This window comes from Puma concolor, chromosome D4 (assembly GCF_028749965.1).
Source record: "Puma concolor isolate L17-30 chromosome D4, mPumCon1.1.hap2, whole genome shotgun sequence".
NCBI classification, from domain to species: domain Eukaryota; kingdom Metazoa; phylum Chordata; class Mammalia; order Carnivora; family Felidae; genus Puma; species Puma concolor.
The window spans coordinates 43128771-43151330 of record NC_141679.1 but is presented as its reverse complement, the minus strand read 5'-3'; the positions used below and the strand labels follow the sequence as shown (position 1 = coordinate 43151330).

Here is a 22560-nt window from a genome sequence, read left to right as displayed (position 1 = left end):
CCAGAAGGAATTATCTGTGAAGCCCTCTAGACTGCTCTCCTCAGGGTGTATGTATCTTATGCTATTAGCCTGTGAAGTATCAGAGGGCAGGGGCCCAATCTTGGTCCTGTTTCTACCCCTAATGCATCTAAAGTTGGCCTTTGCATAAAAATAAATGCATCTGCTAAGTGTTAGTAACACAGGTAGAGCCGATGGTTGAGGGAAAAGGAAGAGCTTTTCCTTCTCTTTATATTACAGCAGTTTTATCACATTAGCCAATGATTGTCAACTGTGTTTCATAATTTATTTTTTCAAATACCCTAGTGCCACTGCTGTCTGGAACTGAGCTGGGGGCTGGGGATGTGGAGATAAGACAGGCACAGTCCTGCCCTTACAGAGGAAGACAAACAAAAGTACACACATCACACACGTCTATAGTAAGTATGGCATGTGCCACCAGGGAAAAGCAGCTGGAATCGTGACAGGGAAGTTGACAAGGGAACCTAACTAGTCCAGGGGTCAAGGAAGGCTTTTAAATGACCTTTATCCTGGATCTGAGGGTACTATTTACCTGCAAGGTGGAGGGGAAAGGGCCAACTGACCATGCAGGGAGGGACCTTTAAGTCAAATTAGAAATTTTAAACTTAGTCCTAAAAGCAATGAAAATCCATTGAAGGGTTTTATGCAAAGTAATTATGTGATCGCAAGTACCTTTTAAAAATCTCACTCCAGAAATGGGTAAACACAGTGTAGAGCAAATTAATAGATTCATGAAAATTAATCAAACTCTCTTTGGTCATCATTTCAATACGAACTGGGTTTTACAAATATTAAAGATGTGTATGCTCCACAACCCACAAGATCTGAAAGCCAGAACATATCTCAGAATATTAATCTGATGGAAGATATTCTCAAAGTACCTTCAAAGCATGAATTTCCACTGAATCTACCAGCCTGTCCATGTAAATCTGTTGGTTGTCATCAGTCTCTGCCCTGACCCAAGCTCGATCTTGCTTATTCAGGACCAGCCTCTAGTGATACATATTGGTTGACCCAGCTCCTAGGATCACTGAGAGGCTGAGTGCTCAAAGTACTTACCAAACTATATGAGTTGAGAATATTCTCTCTACTCTTCTGTACCTAATGACTGGGTGCCTGTGTGTTTGCTAGACTACTACATACCTTTGTCAAGGACACTTGAATAGCGAACTAATGTACTTTTCAAAAGTGCTTCAGCCAAGTGTCTGCTCTTAGGGTGAGAGATTCAGGGAGGAAGTAAATCATATCTATCATAGAACAATTAAATACAGATTGTCTAAATTCTATAGAATAACTATATGAAATTGTGTTTTGTTCTCAACTCCTCTGGGTGACACTTCTGTGGCCTGCCCATATATAACTGCTTTTTTTTTTTTTTTTTAAGTTTATTTTTGAGAGAGAGAGAGAGAGAGAGAGCGAGCAAGCACACAAGTTAGTGGGGTTAGGGGCGGTGGGGGGGTGGGAACACAGAATCCCAAGCAGGTTCCACACTGTCAGCATAGAGCCTGAACAGGCTTAACAGCCTTAAACTTAACAGCCTTAAACTTAACAGCCTTAAACTCCTGAACCATGAGCTCATGACCTGAGCAGAAATCAAGAGTTGGATGCTTATCTGACTGAGCCACCCAGGCATCCCAATAACTCCTTTTCTAAAACCAAACTGGGATTTTCCGGTGATGGCCTTCATTGTTCTTCTTGGTGCCAAATGTCTATTCAAATTTCAAATGACCACAAAACATGTTGACAATTCATCAGCACATTCAACATTTTACTAAAAATGTCATTTTTAAAAATCCTTATCTTTCCCATTACTTCCTCCTGTAATCTTCTTTATTAAAATGAGTCTCAATCCCATAATTTGCCTCCTTTCTGAATTTCTATTGTACTCACTCTGACCTGGGTTCCAATTCTGCCTCCATCCTCTTCTAAGTGTGCGACTTTGGTAAAGTTTCTTAAATTCTTGGGCCCTTGTTTTTTCCTGCAGAAAATAAGGCTAGCCTACTGTATTAGTTTTCTAGGGCTAGCATAACAACTTGCCACACACTGTGTGAGTCAACACACTGAATTGACTCTCTCACGGTTCAAGAGGCCAGAAGCCTGAAATCAAGGTGTCTGCGGGACACCTCCCAGGCTCTCTGGGAGAATCCTTTCCTTGCCTCTTCCACCTTCTGGTAGCTCCTGGAATTCCTTGGTTTGTGGCCACACCACTCCAATCTCGGTCTCCATACTGGCTTTCTTTCCCATGTCTCTGTGTTTTCTCTTCTTATAAAGACACGAGTCATTTTATGTAGGGCCCACTCTGACTCCAGAATGAGTTCACCTCAAGATCACTAAGTAACATATGAAAAGACCCTATTTTCGAACAGGCTTATATTCTGAGATTCTGGGTGGCCTTGAATTTTGAGGGGGCATACCATTCAACACACTGTACCCACCTACAACAGAGTTCCATTATACTCAGGAACACTGATGGGCTTACACTACAGATTTATGTTACAATGGATTTTTAGTCTCTTTTCCATAACTATGAATTGTTCACCTGTGCTTTATTTTTATAATCAGAAAAAAAAAATGGTTACTTGTAGAGTTGACACAGTGTAAATAATTAGCACTGTCTTACAAATGCATTAATGCGCAATGAACAGTATATTCTCCCTCCCTTACCCTATCAGTATCTTAGCCCCACACCGAGTTACCAGCACAAGTCATGTGTAAATCCCAGGAGATCAGAGAGTACTTCAAAAGTTCTGTGCCAAGATGAAGACTCAAACTTCTTGCCCTTATGCACTGATCCCTTATGGTGAGGCAGGTGGAGCAGCTAGCTCTCTTCAGATCCTGACCTGTCACGGTTGTGACAGGAATACTCTGGCATAAATGAAGATCTGAGAGATCCTTGCATCTCTGCACAATATAATGGTCATAAAGAAGGCTTTGGTAAAACTTAGAAACTTCATTTTTTGCTATTCTTTGCCTTATTTGCTAACCATTTGGTTCGCAATCAGTTAAATTCCTCGACCCTACAGAATACTGTATTTCCTTCTGTATTTTCCTTCCATATATATTCCCATCTCTGATGTATTTTAAGAAGAAAAAAAATCAAGAATGTGTTCATCTTTTGAAACAGCAGCTGTGCTGTCACAGGTAAATAAAGGTTGAATGAGAGCTCAGTCAGCAGCAGGAGGCAGTAGAGATGGTCAGCACTTACTATTGCACTTGCCCACTCTTACCCCACACCTCCTTTTTTCATCTCTTGCCCACCAATGCTCTGTATCCAAACACACTAGGGCTGACACAGTATCTAGACCATCTTCCCTAGGACCACCAAATACACTGGTCTCCCAGCCTGAAACTCCCAAAGAAACTATTCCCAAAAGAAAGCAGCAGTTTTCTAAATATTCATACTTTTCACATAAATACATCCAGCCTTGCTTCAAGCTTCTATCAGTTCTAAGTTAGGAACTGATGTCAGGAAGAGTAGTGAGGAGGTCGATGACAGTGGCTGTTTTGCTTTGTTATACCTTGTGCCTATAGACACTGCCCAGTTCTGCCTGGTTCTCTTTTCAAGGAGTAGATCCATTATCTCTATTAAAACTTCCTTCTCTGAGAGTGTAACAAGTTAGCAGAAACAAATGCTGACCTGCAATGTACTGGGAGAAGAACTGGAATTAGGAACAACCCTCCAAAAACTTTAGTGATGCTGTATGAAAGAAACCCTCTGTATTTCACAAAAATTTTTTACTCTTTCACACCTTATAGGAATAGCTGTATCATATCTTAAAATTATCCCGTTTTTTCTTACCATCCCTTGCAAATTAAAGTTTGGTTACTAACAGCTTGTGGCTACCCTGACATGATGTGGCTTCCAAGCTGTTCATGCTATACCATTTGCTAAATATCCTAGAGTCAGATAAAATATGACAGACTCCTTCAGTTACCTCAGTGTGAGCCTTAAAAAGTCCTCCCTCCTCAAAGTGCCATATACCAAGCCCTCCAGAAAGGTGGGCTGAGAAAGTAGAAGCACACCAAACTTAAATGTCTATTAAAGAGAAACTACAAGTTACCTGGAGGGATACCCTGAATATATAAAGTGGTCCCTTACCTGGATTGGGTTGAAGGTATTCAATTGTTTTAGTCATTATTTCCATCACAGCCCTGCTGGTGACATCCACTTTCTGAAATAAGAAAATAAATATTCTAAGTCACAAGAATTATTCACTTTAGCACCTTAGCTCTTGCTTGAGTAGATCTACAACCACTGGTGCAGCAACAGAACCAGTCCTGCAGTGGACAGTGAGGGGCTGGAGACGCTCCAGTAGGAAGAATGGCTTTGCATTCAGCTCAGCTCCATCAAGATGTGGAAACCCTGTTTATTCAAAGAGGAACCTGGAATTTCCTAAAATTTGTTTCAAAATATACTTCACTATCTTCTGGCAAAATAAGGTGGAGATGGCTTCCTCTTCCCCTAAGTGGCCTGAGGTAATCTCTGAAAATGGTCTACTCTTAACTTGACCCAGAAACCCCCCAAAAATCATGCAAATCAAGAGGTTAAAATCTTTATATTCACTTTATAGAGCTCATAGTCAGATTAACCCCTACATGAGCTCACTCTGCTGCAGTGAGATAACTCTTACTAAAAAGAGCAAACTATTCCTAAACCAGAAGAGGACGTTGCATGTGCACAGGTGTGTGTACACACACACACACACACACACACACACACACACACACACACACAGCTCAGGGAAAAAAACTAAAGAAACAAACACATATGGCCCAATAATCAATTCAGCATAAAATAAATGTAAATAAAAGTTACAAAGGTAAAAAAAAAAAAAAAGAAAGAAAAAGAAAGAAAAAGAAAAGGTGGAGATCAAGAATCTTATTTTGTTCCAGAGGCATTTATAGGATGTCTACAGTAGGCCAGGCATGGTGACAGGTTTGGGGGCTGAAAGAAAGAAAAATGCAGTATCAACTCTGTTTATTCAAGTACGAGATAGGATATCCTCAGAAGTTAAATAAAAATGTTCTAAGTATATAAAACTTTTGAGCAAACACTTCTAATCAATCCTTGAATTTTTGTTTCATTCCAAATAAAAATCCCAATCCTACAGTCTCTATCTGCAAAATTTTGAATGGTCAGCATTTGCATTCAGCAGGTCAGCATGTCCTTTCTCTGTTGGGCCCTCCTCCCTACATGAAGAGTCTGTGTGGATCCACTCCACGTTTCCCAATAAAATGCTTTCCTTATCAACATGGGTGGTCCACTCACTCACTCTACAGGGTACATTACTGACAAAAACAAATGCATCCTCCTATCCAAGGTACGTGTGTGGGATAAATGATATAGATAGGAGTGAAAGAAATTTTTGATGGTAGAATTGCAGATATCAATTAAGCCCATGGGGATTTTACTGTTATGTTTTAACTGGAGTTCAAGAGCTCCTCTGTCAATTCCAAGAAATTTTTGAGTAACATACTATACAACTGCATATAAAATCAGCCTTTTATGGATGGGTTAAGTATCTTTCATAATCAGAAACCAAACCATAAACCATCAGAAGATTTTATCTTTCAGTTTGGTTTTTCAATACTTAATAATTTCCTATTCTATGGCAGTCATATTGTTGTGTGTGTAAGGAGTTTCCTATTATTGTGATTAACAGAGGAAAACACTTTTCTTGTGGGGTTATCATGGGATAAAATTACCTCAAGAAGCACTCCTATTTAAGAGATGCCTGTCTCATAGGACATGTACCATGTCCTTCTGGTTGACTTGAGTTAGGAATATGCCTTAAGTTTGACCATGTACCAAGTAGTGTTTAGTACTATAGCAGGCAGGGGTTCCCTGGAGTTGTGCAGTACAGGACTTGCATGGCCAAATGTGGAAGTACTGGCAGTATTAGCAGAATACCAATCAACCACTATGTACTCGATGTCATGGAAGTGAATTAAGGGTTGTGTGCACAACAAACATGCTAAAAGTCCAGGTTACATTCATGACAGGAGGAAAACGCAGATCTCCTAAAGACTACATGATAGGGATAAGGGAATTGGATGTCAAATGTGTATCCAAAGATCCTGTGTGGCTATGATGGGAGGAAACAATTCTAAAGTTCAAGGTGTCTAAGAGAGTGAACCAGAGGAACTGACCATTTGATATTCTGAAGTCATCTGCTACTAGGATGCTAACCACTTCTAACTTTCCCCCATATCTGCCCTCAATCATAATTATGCCCAGCATCATCATAAAGTATTTTCTACTTGTCAGAAATCATTCTAAGAATTTTAAATACCTTTACAATTTAATTCTAAGAAACCCTGTGAAATAGATACAGAGAGGTTAACAAACTTACCCAACTATGGCTCTAGAGATAGTGTTCTTAAGTACCACACTGTAACTTTTTGCAAGAATAAGCTCCCCACAGAAGGGCAAGGAACAGAAACATCTCCCAAATGAAGTCAGAGCTGCAAGCCTCTTTATAACATCCCCCAGATGGGGCTGGGGATCTATCTAGTAGTGGCCAACAACACAGGAGCAGGAGGGAAACACCTGCCATCCCATCTTCTGGGGGTTTTTTTGGTGGTGTTGTTTTTTTTAAGTCGTCAAAGTCTGTGGAAACTTCATTCACAAGAACTATTCTACCCTGGGCATCTGCAAAAGGGAGGCTCTCCCACACTGAGCTATTTGGCTACAAGCCCTGAGTTACACAGGCTTCTCTACAGAGGCTGGATACCAGAAGTGCATATTTGGAGTGGTCCACAGAGTGGTCAGCAAGAAAGGTGTGAAAAATGGTTCTGATTTGGGGTATGGGACCCCCTTTCCCTTCTGGGCTCTTTAAATACACAGCTCAACTACTCAGGCTCTATTAATAGAGCCACTAGCTTGGCAAATGCCAGTGGTCTCAGGGGAGACACAGAACAGCGATGCCAATATTCGAGTATTAAGTTTGGTTCCCAGTGTGGAAATCAATCTTCAAAGGGAAGTAGGAATAAAAACTATCCAGTGTTCCCTGTGGTTTGACAGGGAACTTCCACGAAGGAGTCCATACCACCCTGAGATCATTATAGACTTTTTCTGCCCAACAAGGCAGATTCCTTCAACACTTTTAGTTACCTAAGCTATATATCACCATAAAACAAGCTCTAGCCAAACCCATTTGATCAGATCATAAAACAAAATTCACTTGAAATCCACTTCTGAAAACAACTTCATCCAATAGATTTACTTATATACAGCGTTCACAAGAAATATCTCAGAGAACAGCTTATCAGCAAATTCATTCACTAGCTCTTGCTCTTGATTTTACTCTGACAGATGTCACTTGATAAAGAACAGAGACTACAAGAGCATCTAATCCAAAGCCTTGATGTTTTAAACGTGCAAGTCTGAACTCGGAGAACGGAAATAAACTATCTGAGGTCACAGACCCATTATAGCTATGACGGAAAGAAAAGTAGTTCAAAGGTCATGGGTCAGAGATTTTCTAAGAAAGACTGACGGAGGAACTAAACAGACTAATGGCCATCTGCAGGTAGGAAGCTGACCAAATTCTAGCTTCTTTCCATTTGTGTCATTGCTAAGAATGTCTCAGAGTCTTTCTGATGCTGTGTTTTGGTGGTCATAGAAAGGCTGAGGGGTCAGTACTCTGTGAGAACCTTGAGTATGACTTATTAGGTACTTGCTAGGAAGCTATATATATACACTTAAACTGGATTTGTCCAAGCACATATTCTCTTATTAACAGGCCCGATATCATTAATATGTACTAAGATTTCCACTTAATTTATCATACCTTTCAAGGGCTCATTCCCATTTGAGGACAACAGTTTAGCTCTGAACTTATACAGTTAAAGATTTCCTCAACCCCCAAATTTTTCGATTACCTGAAAAAAAGTTTTGATGCATCCTAAATTACAACTTCCATTCCTGTGAGCTCCTGAGCATTTCTTTACCTAACTTTGTCTGGATGGTGGTAGGGAGTCATTAGGGAAGGCTGTTTAGAGGTGAAACTGTAAATATGTATAAAAATAGGCATGTTTTCAGGACATAAAAACTCAATGTAAGTTTTTTTCTGAAGGTAAAAGCATAGACATATATTCTTCTGGTCATTTTTCCTCAATTTTCTCAATACCAGGATTTTAGCAACACTCATACTTTAGAATCAGAAGGTTCTCCCTCCACGATCTAGTCTTGTGATTTACAACTTTGGGTAGGGAGAAAAATAGCTCTCTTAACCTGCTGTACTCACTATAACATTTTTCTTCATCAAGAAAAGCAAGAGTTGGCAAACTATGGCCAGTGGGCCAAATCTGGGTCACTAGCTGTTTTTATATTTTTAAATGATTGGGAAAATTCAAAAGGGGACTACCATTTCATTGCACATAATAACGACATGAAATTCAAATTTCAGTGTCTTTAAATAAATTTGACTGGAACACAGCTATGCTCATTCCTTTTAGGCACCATCAATAATTGCTTTTGCTCTTCAATAGTGGAGATGAGAAGTTTCAACAGAGGCTACAGAAGCTCTCTGACCCACAAAGCCTAATATGCTTACAGAAGAAGTCTGCCAATCCCTTGCTAAGGTTCTATTTTCACCAATGTGTGCCACAGTGAATCTATGGATGCTGAACATTTCATCAGCTTCCCCAGCCTCTAGAGATAAGACACAACAGAACCAAAAGGCACCACATTGACTAGAATATGATTTTGTTCTGAGGCATCTGAATATTACCTTTTCCACTAGAGAAAAAGTAGACATTGCATCCTGAACTTAGCTGGCAACACACACGAACTATACAGCATTCTTTGTGGGGCAAAAAAAGAATTAAAGATATGACTTTATACTGTCAGATACTCCATCATCCCAGATGCTGTCACAGGGAGGCAGGAGCAGAGTTTAAGAAAAAAAAATTAAAAGATCTTAAAACGGAGCAGGACAGTGTGTAGGTTTGGTGATCAATAATAAACAGATGAATTAAGCATCCACTCGGACATGGGGTAACTCACAGTTACATGCCATATGAACACTAAATCTTTTGAAAATCTTAATTTTTCTATCACTGAAGTTAAGAAAATGAACCTTTTAAGAATGCACACGTACCCACTTAATGAGAACCCTGAATGAGACACCTAATTAAGCAAGTCACAGAGACATAATGGAATCAGTACCCTGGGAAAGTTTGTCTGGCAGTAAGATACAGGCTGGCCCAATAAGGATGTTTTAATAGTTCCCTACTGGCTCAGAAGAATTAACGTACCTGTTCCCAAATTGCTCTGCTTTCTAGCAGTTATCTGGTATTTGGAAAGCCTGATTAATAGTGTGTTGAAAAACAAAAATAAACAAGGCATTAGGCTGAGATTTCCCCTACGTATTTTTTTGCTAATCTTCCCAGGCATTACCTTTAATGAGTATCAGCATGGAAGTATATTGTAAACACACAGCTGAGAAGAACCTTGACTTCCCTGAATTTCAGGATCACCAGAAAGCTGTTTTTAGAGCTCATCTTGTCTGGGGCTCTTACCCATCTTACAAGTATACCAGTGAGTGAGGGTCTTAGTACAGTCATCCACACCTTCTGTTTTACCACCACGTCCATGAAAAAGACATTCATAGTCATGACAGACTCCAAAGGGTGTGCTCACATATGTTTTACTCTGAGTGTGCTGGCCCAGACTCTACTCCTTCCTTCTTCATTTGAGATCAATCGCCAGAGTTCAATCCAGTGGTATTATTTAAATGTGACGTTATTAGTTCCAAATTACTTGCCACAATACTCAAGAGATGATGACTAGTGTGCTTCACACCACTTCACAAGGTGATTTTAGCCTCTGCTTAAACATGGACAATGACGGGGAATTCAGTTATAGCCATGGCTTCCTTTTTTTTAAGCAGCTCTGAGAACCAGAAGTTCTTTCATACATTGAGCCTGACTCTATCTCTTCACAGTTCCTACTCGTTAATTCTATTTCTACCACTTGGAGCTGGATAGAAAGCTGTAACAACCCCCCTCCACCCAATGACTAATTAAGTGTATGAAGATGATGACCATGGACATTCATTTCTGACTTTTCCCCACATCCCACTCTGCCAACAACCCACTCTTTCACACTTTCACATGGAACGGCTTTCTTCCCATTCTTCTCCAACATCCTGCTTGTCTTAAAATTGGAGGCAGCCCTTAAGAATTCCATTCTCACTGAAGTGGTATACAACCACATTTCCAACCATATGACCTCTTCTGGTTTCAAGAAAAGAGATTTCCCAAGATACTTTTCATGCTGCGAAAAGGGACACTACACTCCTCCTATATGCAGGGCAAGAGAAAATTGTAGCATTTAGCTCAGGCACCCTCTGCTCTAGGAAGCTTCCACCAATCTAACCAACCTGAGCTAGGTCTTCCATGGGAATCTCCACAGGGTGCCAAGCACCATGTCCTGTAAGCCACATTTCTTCCATCAAAACTGGAAGTCCCTTGATGGCAAGAACTGTGCCTTAATCATCTTTGTATTCCTGATGCCCACCACAACACTTTGTACAAGGAGGACGCATTTACGGATATACCATATGAATTAATGAATATAACGACACACACGCACGCACACACACCTACGAAACCACAGTATCACTGTAGCAACAGATGGAGATTTAAGAAGGAATTACAGATCCTCAAATTCTAGAACTTCCTCTTGACAAAAAATCCGCAGCTTCTCAATAAACATATCTACAAGATGTCTATACCACAGTAAGAACTTTAGTCTGTATTTAACAGATCTTGTAAGCAACAGATACCATTTAAAACTAAAACATAGGGGTGCCTGGGTGGCGCCGTCGGTTAAGCGTCCTACTTCAGCCAGGTCACGATCTCGCGGTCCGGGAGTTCGAGCCCCGCGTCAGGCTCTGGGCTGATGGCTCAGAGCCTGGAGCCTGTTTCCGATTCTGTGTCTCCCTCTCTCTCTGCCCCTCCCCCGTTCATGCTCTGTCTCTCTCTGTCCCAAAAATAAATAAAAACCGTTGAAAAAAAATTTTTTTAAACTAACACATAAACAATTCTAGACAAGGTATTTAAGGGGAGGAAAGAAGTGGCTATAGGCAGCGGTCCTGCAGAGACAACAGAGTTGCAGGGTTCCACCCAATCAGCTCTGGGAGCCATGAGTGCTAAGAGACCCAAGTGTGATTTTATTGCATCTTGGCAGGAGAGTGGCTGGGGTGGCTGATTAGAGAAACAACATCTAGGAATACCCACTTCTCTTTCCAACTAGTGCTGATTGATGCAAACCTCTAATTTATTTCATTTTGTTGCCTAATTGCACCTCTGAGAATGCATCTGAACAAAGGTCTCTGTACCCAAAATGCCTGATGATCAGAAAACTGACTGTGGACAGGTGATTCTTCTGCAGGCTTGGGAACGCCGAGCTAAAATATTTTTGTGAGTCATTAATAAATAACAGGACAGAAAAGATTTGAGATTCCAAATCCAAGGCATGTGCTTTCCAGTTATCACAGAAATCTTTACCTTTAATGCAAATTGAGCATAGGTAGACTGTAAAATGTGCACAGAGCCATAGGTAAAACAAACAAATATGTGTAGTAAAATGAAATTAACTTCCACACTGCTCTGAAATGTAAATCTCTCAATTTACTTAGAGATAAACCGAAATATAAAACCAAAGGTGTGTTCCTCAAATAATCAGCAAAAAATATCTTTTTTGAGACAAAAGCTTCAGAAACTAATTATTTTCTAGGAAATAGGAGAAATAAACCTTACCTTTGAGCCCAGAGATGCCTTTGAGTCTTTGCCTGAAGGAAAATACTTACAAGATCTTCTTTCATTTCAATTAGTTTGCAAGATGGGCATGGATTCAAAGGCTTAATTAGTTGCTCAGTGATAAATTCTACTCTTTTCTCTAAATTTCCTGTTCTTTTTAGTTCCATTTAAAAAATGGAAAGTTTGTCTTAGCTTAGTCAATGAGCTACCTAGCTTATTATCTTTAGTCCTGGCAGACGCTGAAAGCTCAACTCAAATTCTGACTCCTTGGTTCTGAATTCCTCAATGCCTGACTAATCTGTCATTAACAACATGGGACCAGGGAGGATGTTATAAATTCTCTCCTGAGGGGAGAGGGACGAATCAAAGGATAAGGAAGGGGAGATTAAGAAATAATGGCTGGAGACAGAAGCTGGTGCAAATTAACAGACCCACAGGGCAGCTTCTTATGAGATGTGAGGAACCCCAATATTACAGGGAATAGAGGAATCCAGTCATTCTAGGCAAATGTATCAGTATCTGTTCTCAGATGCTGTAGAAAACAAAGGGGTAGAATACCATTTCCAGAACTATGAACACCAGAGAGTTCTAGCTTTGGTTCATCGGGCAGTACTGAGAACTGTCCAGAGATGAGAAATAAGGATCAATGCAGATTTTAATTGCCCCAGTGTGGGCAAATAGCTATCAGGTATTAGGTGTAAGAGGCTGGACTCCCAGACTTCTGGTTGGGCCTCACGACTCTTGTATTAAATCTCCTTTCTAGTGGGTACCTGTGCTATCAGTGAGATCTGTCTCAAGAACTCGGCCAGAATGATCAGTTACATTAACACTACACAATCTCATCTCATAAGACCCCTCTCCCTTGGCAACTCATTTTTTTTTTCCCCAGGAACTCAAATGGGTCCTGTTCTCTCTTACTTGCTGTTTCTTTTACAGAAACATTAATTTCTAATAATTCGTGCTCATTCTGTTCACTGCTGTATCCTACATGCTTGGCTCATAGAAGCACAAAATAAGAATTTGCTGAATTCATCAATGAACTCAAAAGAAAGAACTGAAAAAGACAAAGCACAAAGCACCTGAGCAACTTTCTTCATTTGGCTCTTCACACAAAGACCACAAATGGCAAAACTGAGGCAGCCTACTGGAACTGATGTGACCTAAGTAAAAATGCAGTTTTCCAGGTACTATAGGCTTTTGACATCCTCTCTGTCCAAGTACAGGGTTTGTATTGCCAGATCCTTTACCCATCAGTTGAACACCAGAAACAATTCTTTGCAACACGCAACACACACTCTTCACCATAAGCCTAGATTATCACTTGCTATGAACTGTCTCAAAGAGAAAATACGGCGATGTTACAAGAGAAATGAAATGGGCTATTCTGTTTGCCACCTCCACCCTCACCTGCTGAGAATCAGCTATCTTTTAGAGAGAACGCTAAATAATTTACCTTATTTTTCATCCTTAACACAAGTCCCCCAACTAGGGATTAGTATTCTCATTTTACATTTACACAAAAATAAGACTCAGAGCAATAAACTGACTTGTGGGTCAAGCAGTTCAAGGGCACCATGGCCAAGCCCACAGGTCCCTTCATGCGTACTGTCCACCACACCTGCTGCCACCACATGGCCCTGCCCAGAGGTCCACCAAGGCCAGGCAGTGACTCAAACTCTCCCAGACACTCAGGACACCATTTTCCACCTTCCCCTATTTTTTTCACACTCCACCCCCCATTCAAGCACAACTTCATGTTGTCCTATTTGGAAAATTAATGATAAAATCCACCAAGAAAGTACATTATGACATTTCACCTTTGCTGAAGCTTTGTTCTCAGTACAAAGGGAAGAGAGAATACTTTGTGTCTTCTGTTTTAAAATATACACTAAAAGGAGAGTATATTTTACAATAACAAGATGCATTTTCAGGTACCAGAGAAGAGCCCTTCCCCTCTCAGTATGCTAGACAATTTTATGTCAAAGGGAGCTCTAAGGGTCAAGACTTACCCGCTCCATCTCTTTGAAGTCATCGTCCAGCTTGGTTCCTTCAGCTCCTCCAACCTTCTCACTCACTTTCTAAAGAAAACAAGCAAAAAGGAGAATTATTATAAAGTTTCTTTTCAAAATGTGTGTTAACAGTTTCAAGCACTTTCACAAACATCATCTAATATTATTTTTCCTACAGCCATTCTCTGACATGGGGGACAGTCCTACTTTCACAGGAGGAAACTGTGGCTCAGAAGGTTTAAACAATTTGCCAAAGATCAGGCACCCAGTAGGTATTGAAACAAGAATTTGAACTTATTTCTTCTGCTTTCAACCCCAGTGTTCTTTATTATATACATCATTATATAACTACCTAATCACTAACATTTGCCTTTTGAAAGTTCTGAGGGACAACAGCATCATACAATTATCATTTCCCTCTGATAATGGATCTAAAATGCTACCTAGGTAGAAAATTGCTACTTCTTCCATCTATTTCTCCATGGGCTATTGAACAGATAATCACAAGCATCTATCAAACTGGTAAGAAAACAAAATCAGCCCAGCTGATCTTCAGATGAAAGGGCTTGAATACTAATCTTATAAAGCTTCCTGTAGCTGTCTATATCCTTATAAACATGAGATAAACCATACAGAAAGAAGTTAAGGGTATTTCTTTGCTACCCAATCAATTCCCATTATTATACATTTTATATTCATTAATTTATGCATTCAAATGGTCATTTTCCATATGTAGAATTCATGTTTATTAAAAAGTTAAATATCCTATTTTGTTCTGAAATAAAGATTGAAATTAAATCTAATAAAAATTTATGAATGGGTCACAAGAAAAATACCTTAGTTTCATCAAAGGCAGGAATATTAAGTGCTAATGACTCGAGACTTCTGTTGCTCTTAAAATATTCTAATTATAAAGGTAGTTAGATGCTTTTTACAAAGATGTCACTGTATTAAAGTTATCACACACAGATACTGAAGTATGAATTTTTATTTTCTTTAATAACCGCTGGATTGAAGGTCTCTGCAGAGAAGGCCACCACCAAGGCCAGACCTACAACAATCTCAGTAACAACCTGGGTCATCTTGTAAGTTTGGTTCATCTCCTTCTAAAGCAGTCCTTGGATATATAGCTCTGTCTCCTGGCAATGGAAGCCCCGATATCCCCTTGCTGGGAGCTTTAGTGTATTCCTTTCTTTCTTTCTCTCTCTCTCTCTCTCTGTCTCTGTCTCTCTCTCCTTCACTCCTGCTTTCTGCTATCAGGAAAACCTCTAGAAGAGACTAGTATTGGAGAAACTGAAAGTACGAATTCTACCACCACTCAGGACCTGCATACCAGATGCCACCCATTTCACCCCAGCATAAGTAACAGAAGGAATGTGTTGTGATGAATGGCCATGGCATGGACAGACTCCTCTACTCTTTGCTAGGTACACAGAGTTGTTATGAAAATTAAATAGTTATCAAGTATAAGAACCTATGTCTGAACCTACAAGACAGATGGTAAATTCTAGTTCCCTTCTCTCACCAATGAAGTATATACCTGCTTATAGTATCCTGGTTTCCCCAGTTGTTTTTTTTTGTTTGTTTGTTTGTTTTTTAACTGTAGTGTGAAATCTTGAGAAGAATCCAGCAATTTTCATTAACATAATACAACCGTAGGTAAATAAAGGTCAATTATTAAAAGTGTAAGGTTAATAAAAACAATATTAATATCTTTCATTTGTATAGCTGACACCTACTTTCACTTGCAATTTGTCATCTAATATGGGCATCACAAGAACTATATAGATCACATATTATTCCCATGTCACAGATGAGAAAACTGAGGGTTGCATAAGTTAAATTTCCTATCCATGGTACAGATTGTTAGCTAGGAAGAAGTGGAACAAGGACCTGAATGCATTTTTTCCAAGATAAACCGTAGACTCCTTTGCATCCCCAGCCTAGTTTGGGGGAGCTGTCCATGGTGCTGGCCTTCCCTGCCTGAAGTTCCATTAGATTCACTGCCTTAACCCTGGGTCCTTGACATCAACCCTCACTTAACCTGTGTCCTAAACGATGCTAGTTATCAATTATTTCAGCAGTCCATACAGATCTAGGATTTGCCTAGCATCAACACCACCTAATCAAAAGCCTGTGATCTGGGAAAGAAGTCAACTTCTTTGCCTGCTTTCTTAAAGATTTTTAACAAACCAGAAATGGGGGTAGGGAGGTCCCAGAATTCAGTTTAGAACTTTCTAGTGGGATCCAAGTGCCAGTGACTTGACCTGAATGTTTGGAATTAAGTTATAGAAAATCAGGATATAGAAGGGCCTGACAGGTTATTAATAATCAAATTTTTGGGGCGCCTGGGTGGCGCAGTCGGTTGAGCATCCGACTTCAGCCAGGTCACGATCTCGCGGTCTGTGAGTTCGAGCCCCGCGTCGGGCTCTGGGCTGATGGCTCAGAGCCTGGAGCCTGTTTCCGATTCTGTGTCTCCCTCTCTCTCTGCCCCTCACCCGTTCATGCTCTGTCTCTCTCTGTCCCAAAAATAAATAAACGTTGAAAAAAAAAAAATTAAAAAAAAAAATAATCAAATTTTTTCTATCAGCAAACAAATTTTTACTGTGATTTTTATAGGTTTACTCCCTTTCACTTTGTTCAGAGATGACAGTTTTAGCTCACATTTAGCCCCTCTTGTGTCTTATTATTCTTGAATTACATAGTTTTCAGTTAAATTTGGGCTGGGAAACTAGTCAAACTCCTACAAAATCAAAAAATATATACTGCATAGCCCTCAACCAACTCTCAGTTCTACCTTTCTCCAATGTCAAGGAACTCACTATATCCCAACATCCCATTTGGGTCAAAAACAGATCCTCCTATGACCTGTGAATGAGACATTTAATTTTTATTTACAAAACTGTCACCAAAAAAAATAGCCAAAAATGTCTCCATTTATGGTAACATTAGCAAATCCTGGTAATCCTGGATTAATCACATTCTCATAATCTCTGGGGAATAAAATACGGCCCTTATCAAAAGCACAAGGCCTATATCACATTCAATCCCATATTGCTCAGCTGAGAATGATGTTAATTTCCCCCCTTTTTGCATCTAAAAACAAGTTGGCATCACAATAGCTGACTCACTGTATCAAACAGAATACCAAATGGAATTACAATGGCCATTAATAATTTAGAACTAGTCCTATGACTCACACCAAGGACAACTCATCAGTCCATTGGCTTTAAATATTTGGTTTAAAATACTTAGTGTGGGTGTGGGTGTGGGTGTGGGTGTGAATGCAGGTATGGGAGGAAGAGGTAGAGAGAAAGTTGGATTGAGAGATATTAAGCTCTTTCTCTTCTCTACAAAAGCTGATTTTGAACTGCTCTGAGAGAAACAGTTCACCAAACATACTAAATGAGGCTAGCAGTTAGATTCTGGTACTGGTCTGATTGGTTGGCTGATATAAAAATTTCTTATCTAATTAGATTCTTGGAGAAGGCAATATTTAAAATGACATCTACATTGTTCTTGGGGCTATCTTCTTTTCAAGTCACAAAGGATCTAAATATATCAAGGCATTGAATTAAACAGTGGGCTTAAATAACACTGACTCATTTCTTAGCAGTATAGCAAATATTTTCCCCTCCTGATCTTTAAATATCATTACTAAAACTTCTATCTTCTTATGAATGAGTCAAGGTGAGGAATATAGGCTCCCTGATCTTATCTGGCCAACAATGAATTTTGTTTTCCTTACCTAATACCATATACTTAAGAATAATTTCGTCCTACTATTTTCCAGTGAGGTGGTCCCTAAAAACTAAGAATTCATAGTATTGAGTATTTTTGGATACTGTTTAATGTAATTTGGCTAATATGCTAGCACTTGAGAAATTGATCACCTATTTAAATTTAAATGAACTTTGGGGCACCTAGATGGCTCAGTGGGTTAAGCTTTGGACTTTGGCTCAGGTCATGATCTCAGGGTTCATGAGGTCAAGCTCCACATTGGGCTCTGTGCTGACAGCTGGAGCCTGAGGCCTGCTTCAGATTCTGTGTTTCTCTCTCTCTGTCCTTCCCCAGCTCTCTCTCAAAAATAAACATTAAAAAAATTGTTTTTAAATTTAAATGAACATCAGCAAAAGGTATTTGAATCAAACAAAACAGTACAAATAAGCCAATATACTCCCCTATGCTACCCAAAACAAAAACATACAACACATCAAACAACAACTCCTCTATTCAAAACTCTCAACTGTACCCACTTAACTACATTGAGAGCTTACACTTCTCATCTTATCTATTACACTCTACATATACTCTGTGTTTCAATCAAAACAGCAATTTCACCTTCCTCTATCCTACTCTCCATTGTATTCCTCATAACAGGTACTCAGCTAAGATCTGTGGAACTGAACTACAATGTCTTTTTGTAAATATTAATGTTAGGTTGACAAGAGAAAGCATACAGTGAGGCAAATAAGACTTATCACCTCACTCAGGATGGTGTTTCAAAAGGCACAACTTTCCAAAAAAAGAAAAAGAATATAGTCAACTCACATTTTATTAAAAAATTTTTTTTTTCAATGTTTATTTATTTTTGGGACAGAGAGAGACAGAGCATGAACAGGGGAGGGGCAGAGAGAGAGGGAGACACAGAATCGGAAACAGGCTCCAGGCTCTGAGCCATCAGCCCAGAGCCTGATGCGGGGCTCGAACTCACGGAGCGCGAGATCGTGACCTGGCTGAAGTCAGACGCTTAACCGACTGCGCCACCCAGGCGCCCCGTCAACTCACATTTTAAATTAAAAGTCTTAATTCTGAGCCTGCAGTAGCGTTGTCTCATGCTATTTTTTCTCCATGTACCAAATAAGAAAAATGTCAAAGGGAACCAGTAGCAAGAGACAGCTTAAATAAATGACCACTGTTCACAGCCCAGAGGACGCTGCACTGCTTTCCAACAATGACTCATCCTCCTCCATACTAACTGTAACCTCTGGGAAGAAGACACCCCCTCTAGTTACAGCTCTGATTCTTCCCCGCATTGTGTTTCATTTACTAAACACTGATGACTCAACTCCCATGTTTCTGACTGCCTTTACGGTGGTCTCCTTGAAAAATCACATCAGTGAAATTCATCAGACTTAATACCAAATTCATTCATACCACATACACCTGCAAAGTGATTTACTTCCTACTTCTCTGTTTTTGTTCAGTTCTGTTATTTTACATCATACAAAGCCAGGTTTCTTTACAATCCACCAAATGCACTGTGTTTATTCCCTCTGCCTTGTACATGGACCTATTTCCTTTTTCTATTTTTTAAATCCTACCAACTATTCAAAATGCTCACCCAGATTTCACCTTCTCTGTCATCTTGACTGCCCACCCTAGCAGGAAGTTATTAGACTTAATATGCATTCTTAACAAAGCATATCATCTGTTGGACTACCTGGAACTAGCCACTTCATTAATAAAATTGCTGAAGATCTTTGCTCATCTGAATTTTAAGATGCTAAAGGCAGGAATCATATCTCCTGCTTCTTTGTCTAAAAATGTTTGAGACTGTGGTACCTAACACAGTGCTTGCAAAGTAGACATTCAATTACCAGTGGAAAAAATGATCTCAATGAATTATCCTAAGGTCAAAAATTGTACGTTAATTAAAGGAAGACCCTAAACTATGAGTTAGCACTGGTTCTGTACCTCCTTTCTGAGAGTTTAATCTCCCCTCTAAGTGTAATATCTTTTTCTCTACCAGTAACAGGCAAAAAATTAGAAAATTTAATAATTAAGGATAGTTTATTTATAGCCAAGGTTAAAGAAAATTCTCTTCTAATTGTAACCATTCTACATTCACCTGCCACATTACTTTCGGAACAATGATAATTAGTATCAATAATATATATTCTTCCCATTAATCCTGATTCTAAATATGTATGTATTTTAGTCTATATGCATATGCACATATGTGTGTATAAATACACACACAGGCCAACATGTTCATGTGTGTGTGTGCGTATCCCCTCACATGAGAGAAATATAATACTTTTCCCAAATGTTTTTTACAAAATCAAAAATAATTTTATGATGTGCTGCACTATGTATTTATTCATATTAAAACAGAATTACTTTGACATTCCATAAGTTAATCACAGCTAGTTTGTTCAGAGCAAAAAGTAGAACTCATACACTATCCTGCCCATCTGCACTGTAGATCAACAAAATTATTTATATGTATAATGAAATCTCATTGACAAGGAAGTCAATGAGAGCCACTTGAATTAAGATTTTAGAAATGGATTTAGAATTGAGACATGAATTTGACCTTGACAATGACACCATATGGTTGTATATAAAAGAAGATGCATAACTTCTTAATGCCTCAATTTCTTCTCCTAAGAAATGAAAAACAACACCATTCAACACTGGGTGTCGTTTTTTTTTTTAAGAATTAAATTGGAATGTACATATAAAGAGCACATTATAAACTATCAATAATCATTATTAAAATACGGGTTTATTATGTCTTAACATGATCTTACTCATATGACAGGCAAAATTTTAAGTTGTTTTTTATATTTGGCTAAAAAAAACTAAGTTTAATGTAAATCCATTAAAGCACATTATTAATGTGCAAGTTCTTCAAGAAGTTATGATAACTACACCTGTGGGACACTGTACTGTATTCCCAGTACTTGTAGAAAGGCATCACCTATGGTAATAAATAAAAGAAGCCCATACTCATGAAAGTTCTTTAATCATCATTCATTAATAAGGTACCAAAAAATAAAAATTATACTTGATGACATACCAAATATTCAGAAGGAAACAGGAGAGTCAAAATTACAGCAGTACTTTCTTGATTATTTGGCTAAATACAAGTAGATCTTGTTTTTCCAGATGGTGGTATTCCCATGTTTGAAAGGCAGAGTGGATTCACTTCATGGAATATAAGTTTCACACTAGTTTTTCTCAGTTGTCTGCCATGATGTTTTGGAAGTGAATTTCAAAAAAAATATGTATTTTTTCCCATCCAGAAACTTCTAATTTTCTTAGAGAATGATTAAAGGCATTTTATCTATCTAAATTGGGTTAATTCTATTTCTTACTCTCAAATAGAATCTGTATATTGAATAGTGGTAAGTGTAAAGATTCCTCTTGCATAATGTAAAAACTAGCAACTCCTCCCCACCCCCAAGAATTCAATAAGATGAAAACCAATTTTCTTTAAATATCTGAAGCGAAAAACTTTAAAATAAGTTTGGGTGAGTTAAGCACTTCACCCTATTTCTAGCTTCCAATCTTCCTATCTTGCTTCTGGTCAAATACTATATGGAAAATGTAGTAACTGATTTGCAGCATGTTACAATGATTTCTGGTATGATTCTCTGGGGTTAAAAGTAGTAACTTTCTAAGCCCTATTTCTCCAAGGTGAGAATTTCCCTTAGACTATGTAGCTAATTACTTGCATACACCCTTCAAAGGGCGTTAGCAGGATTGATCATAGAAGTTTCATGCAGAGCCTCAGTCCCTCCCCAGAAAGATCGTTTACACTATCACTTATGGTGTCATTTGCAAACGATCCTATTTTTGTCTTCTAGAAAATAAAAAAAAGTATAAAAAATGTGCAGAATAAAAGAAAACCAGCATTTCTCTATTTTTCAACTTCCCAAATCATCTAGTTCCTTACCAGAGAAAGGGTAATTCTCCCCCATCAGAGGGGGAGAATATTTCCATAAAGTTTCCCATCTCTGACGATAGGAAAAAAGTACACATTTTCACAGTCCACTGCAATACATAAGCCATTGAAACTGAACAAAATACAAAAAGACAGTGTGTGCTAAAAATAGACTCTATACTTGAGGCCAGAATTATGTCATGTACTATTTTTAAAGTTCTATTTAAAGCTGAGTCATAAATTCTCTTAAGAAAACAGAACTCAGCAAGAGAAATAAGAGGTACCAGTAATTTACTTGAGGATTCAGTCCTGTTAATAAATGATGTAGAACCTAATGTCTGATGACTCAGTTGATAAGGCAAGATGGAGTAGCCCTAGGCTTTCACTTGTAGGAGAAACTGCGGGAAAGCCATTTTCTGTTTTGTGAAATGAAACCACAAACTCACTGAGCTTCTGTTCCCTCATTCACAAAATGGGGCAGGCCCAGGGTATGCTCAGATAACCAGGAGAGTTCTAAGTTCTCTTACAATGAAAAATTAGATGTCTTTTCTGTGATGGTTAATTTGATGTGTCAGTTTGGCTAGTCTATAGTACGTAGCTTTTCAGTCAAACACTGATCTAGGTGTTGCTGTGAGAATATTCTATAGATGTGGTTAATATCTACAATCAGTTGACTTTAAGTAAAGGAGATTATCCTTAATAATGCAGTTGAGCCTAATCCAATCAACAAACTAAAAGGTCTTTAGAACAAAACTGAGGTTATCTTGGGAAAGAAGAAATTCTGCCTACATATCTCACCGGTTCTTTTTCTCTGGAGAGCACTAATAGATACAATTTCTACCTGGTAGAGTGCTATTTATAGTACACCAAAGGTAGATAATAAACCAGGAAAAGTTCCTTTTCCTGGAAAAGAGAAAATACTATGCAAAATGTTTGAAAAGAAAATGCTTTGTTACCCCCCTCCCCCAAATCAGGGTTATTTTGATGCAAATCCCATTCTGAAAAAAACAAAAAACAAAAATAAAAACAAATCACCTTTAATTCACCAAATGGAATGAATGCAAAAGTACTCAGTTTGAATGCCTACTATGT

General features: G+C 38.8%; 1 protein-coding gene across 1 annotated transcript in view; it reads right to left on the bottom strand.

Moving 5' to 3' along the window:
- SH3GL2 (SH3 domain containing GRB2 like 2, endophilin A1) overlaps nucleotides 1-22560 on the bottom strand; it is a 216936-nt gene that overhangs the window by 42882 nt on the left and 151494 nt on the right. Inside the window, exons 2-3 of the mRNA XM_086685373.1 lie at nucleotides 13797-13865; nucleotides 4118-4190 (exon numbers count right to left, since the gene is read on the bottom strand). Coding sequence (XP_086541499.1) covers nucleotides 4118-4190; nucleotides 13797-13865 — 142 coding nt within the window. The remainder of the gene's footprint in view (nucleotides 1-4117; nucleotides 4191-13796; nucleotides 13866-22560) is intronic.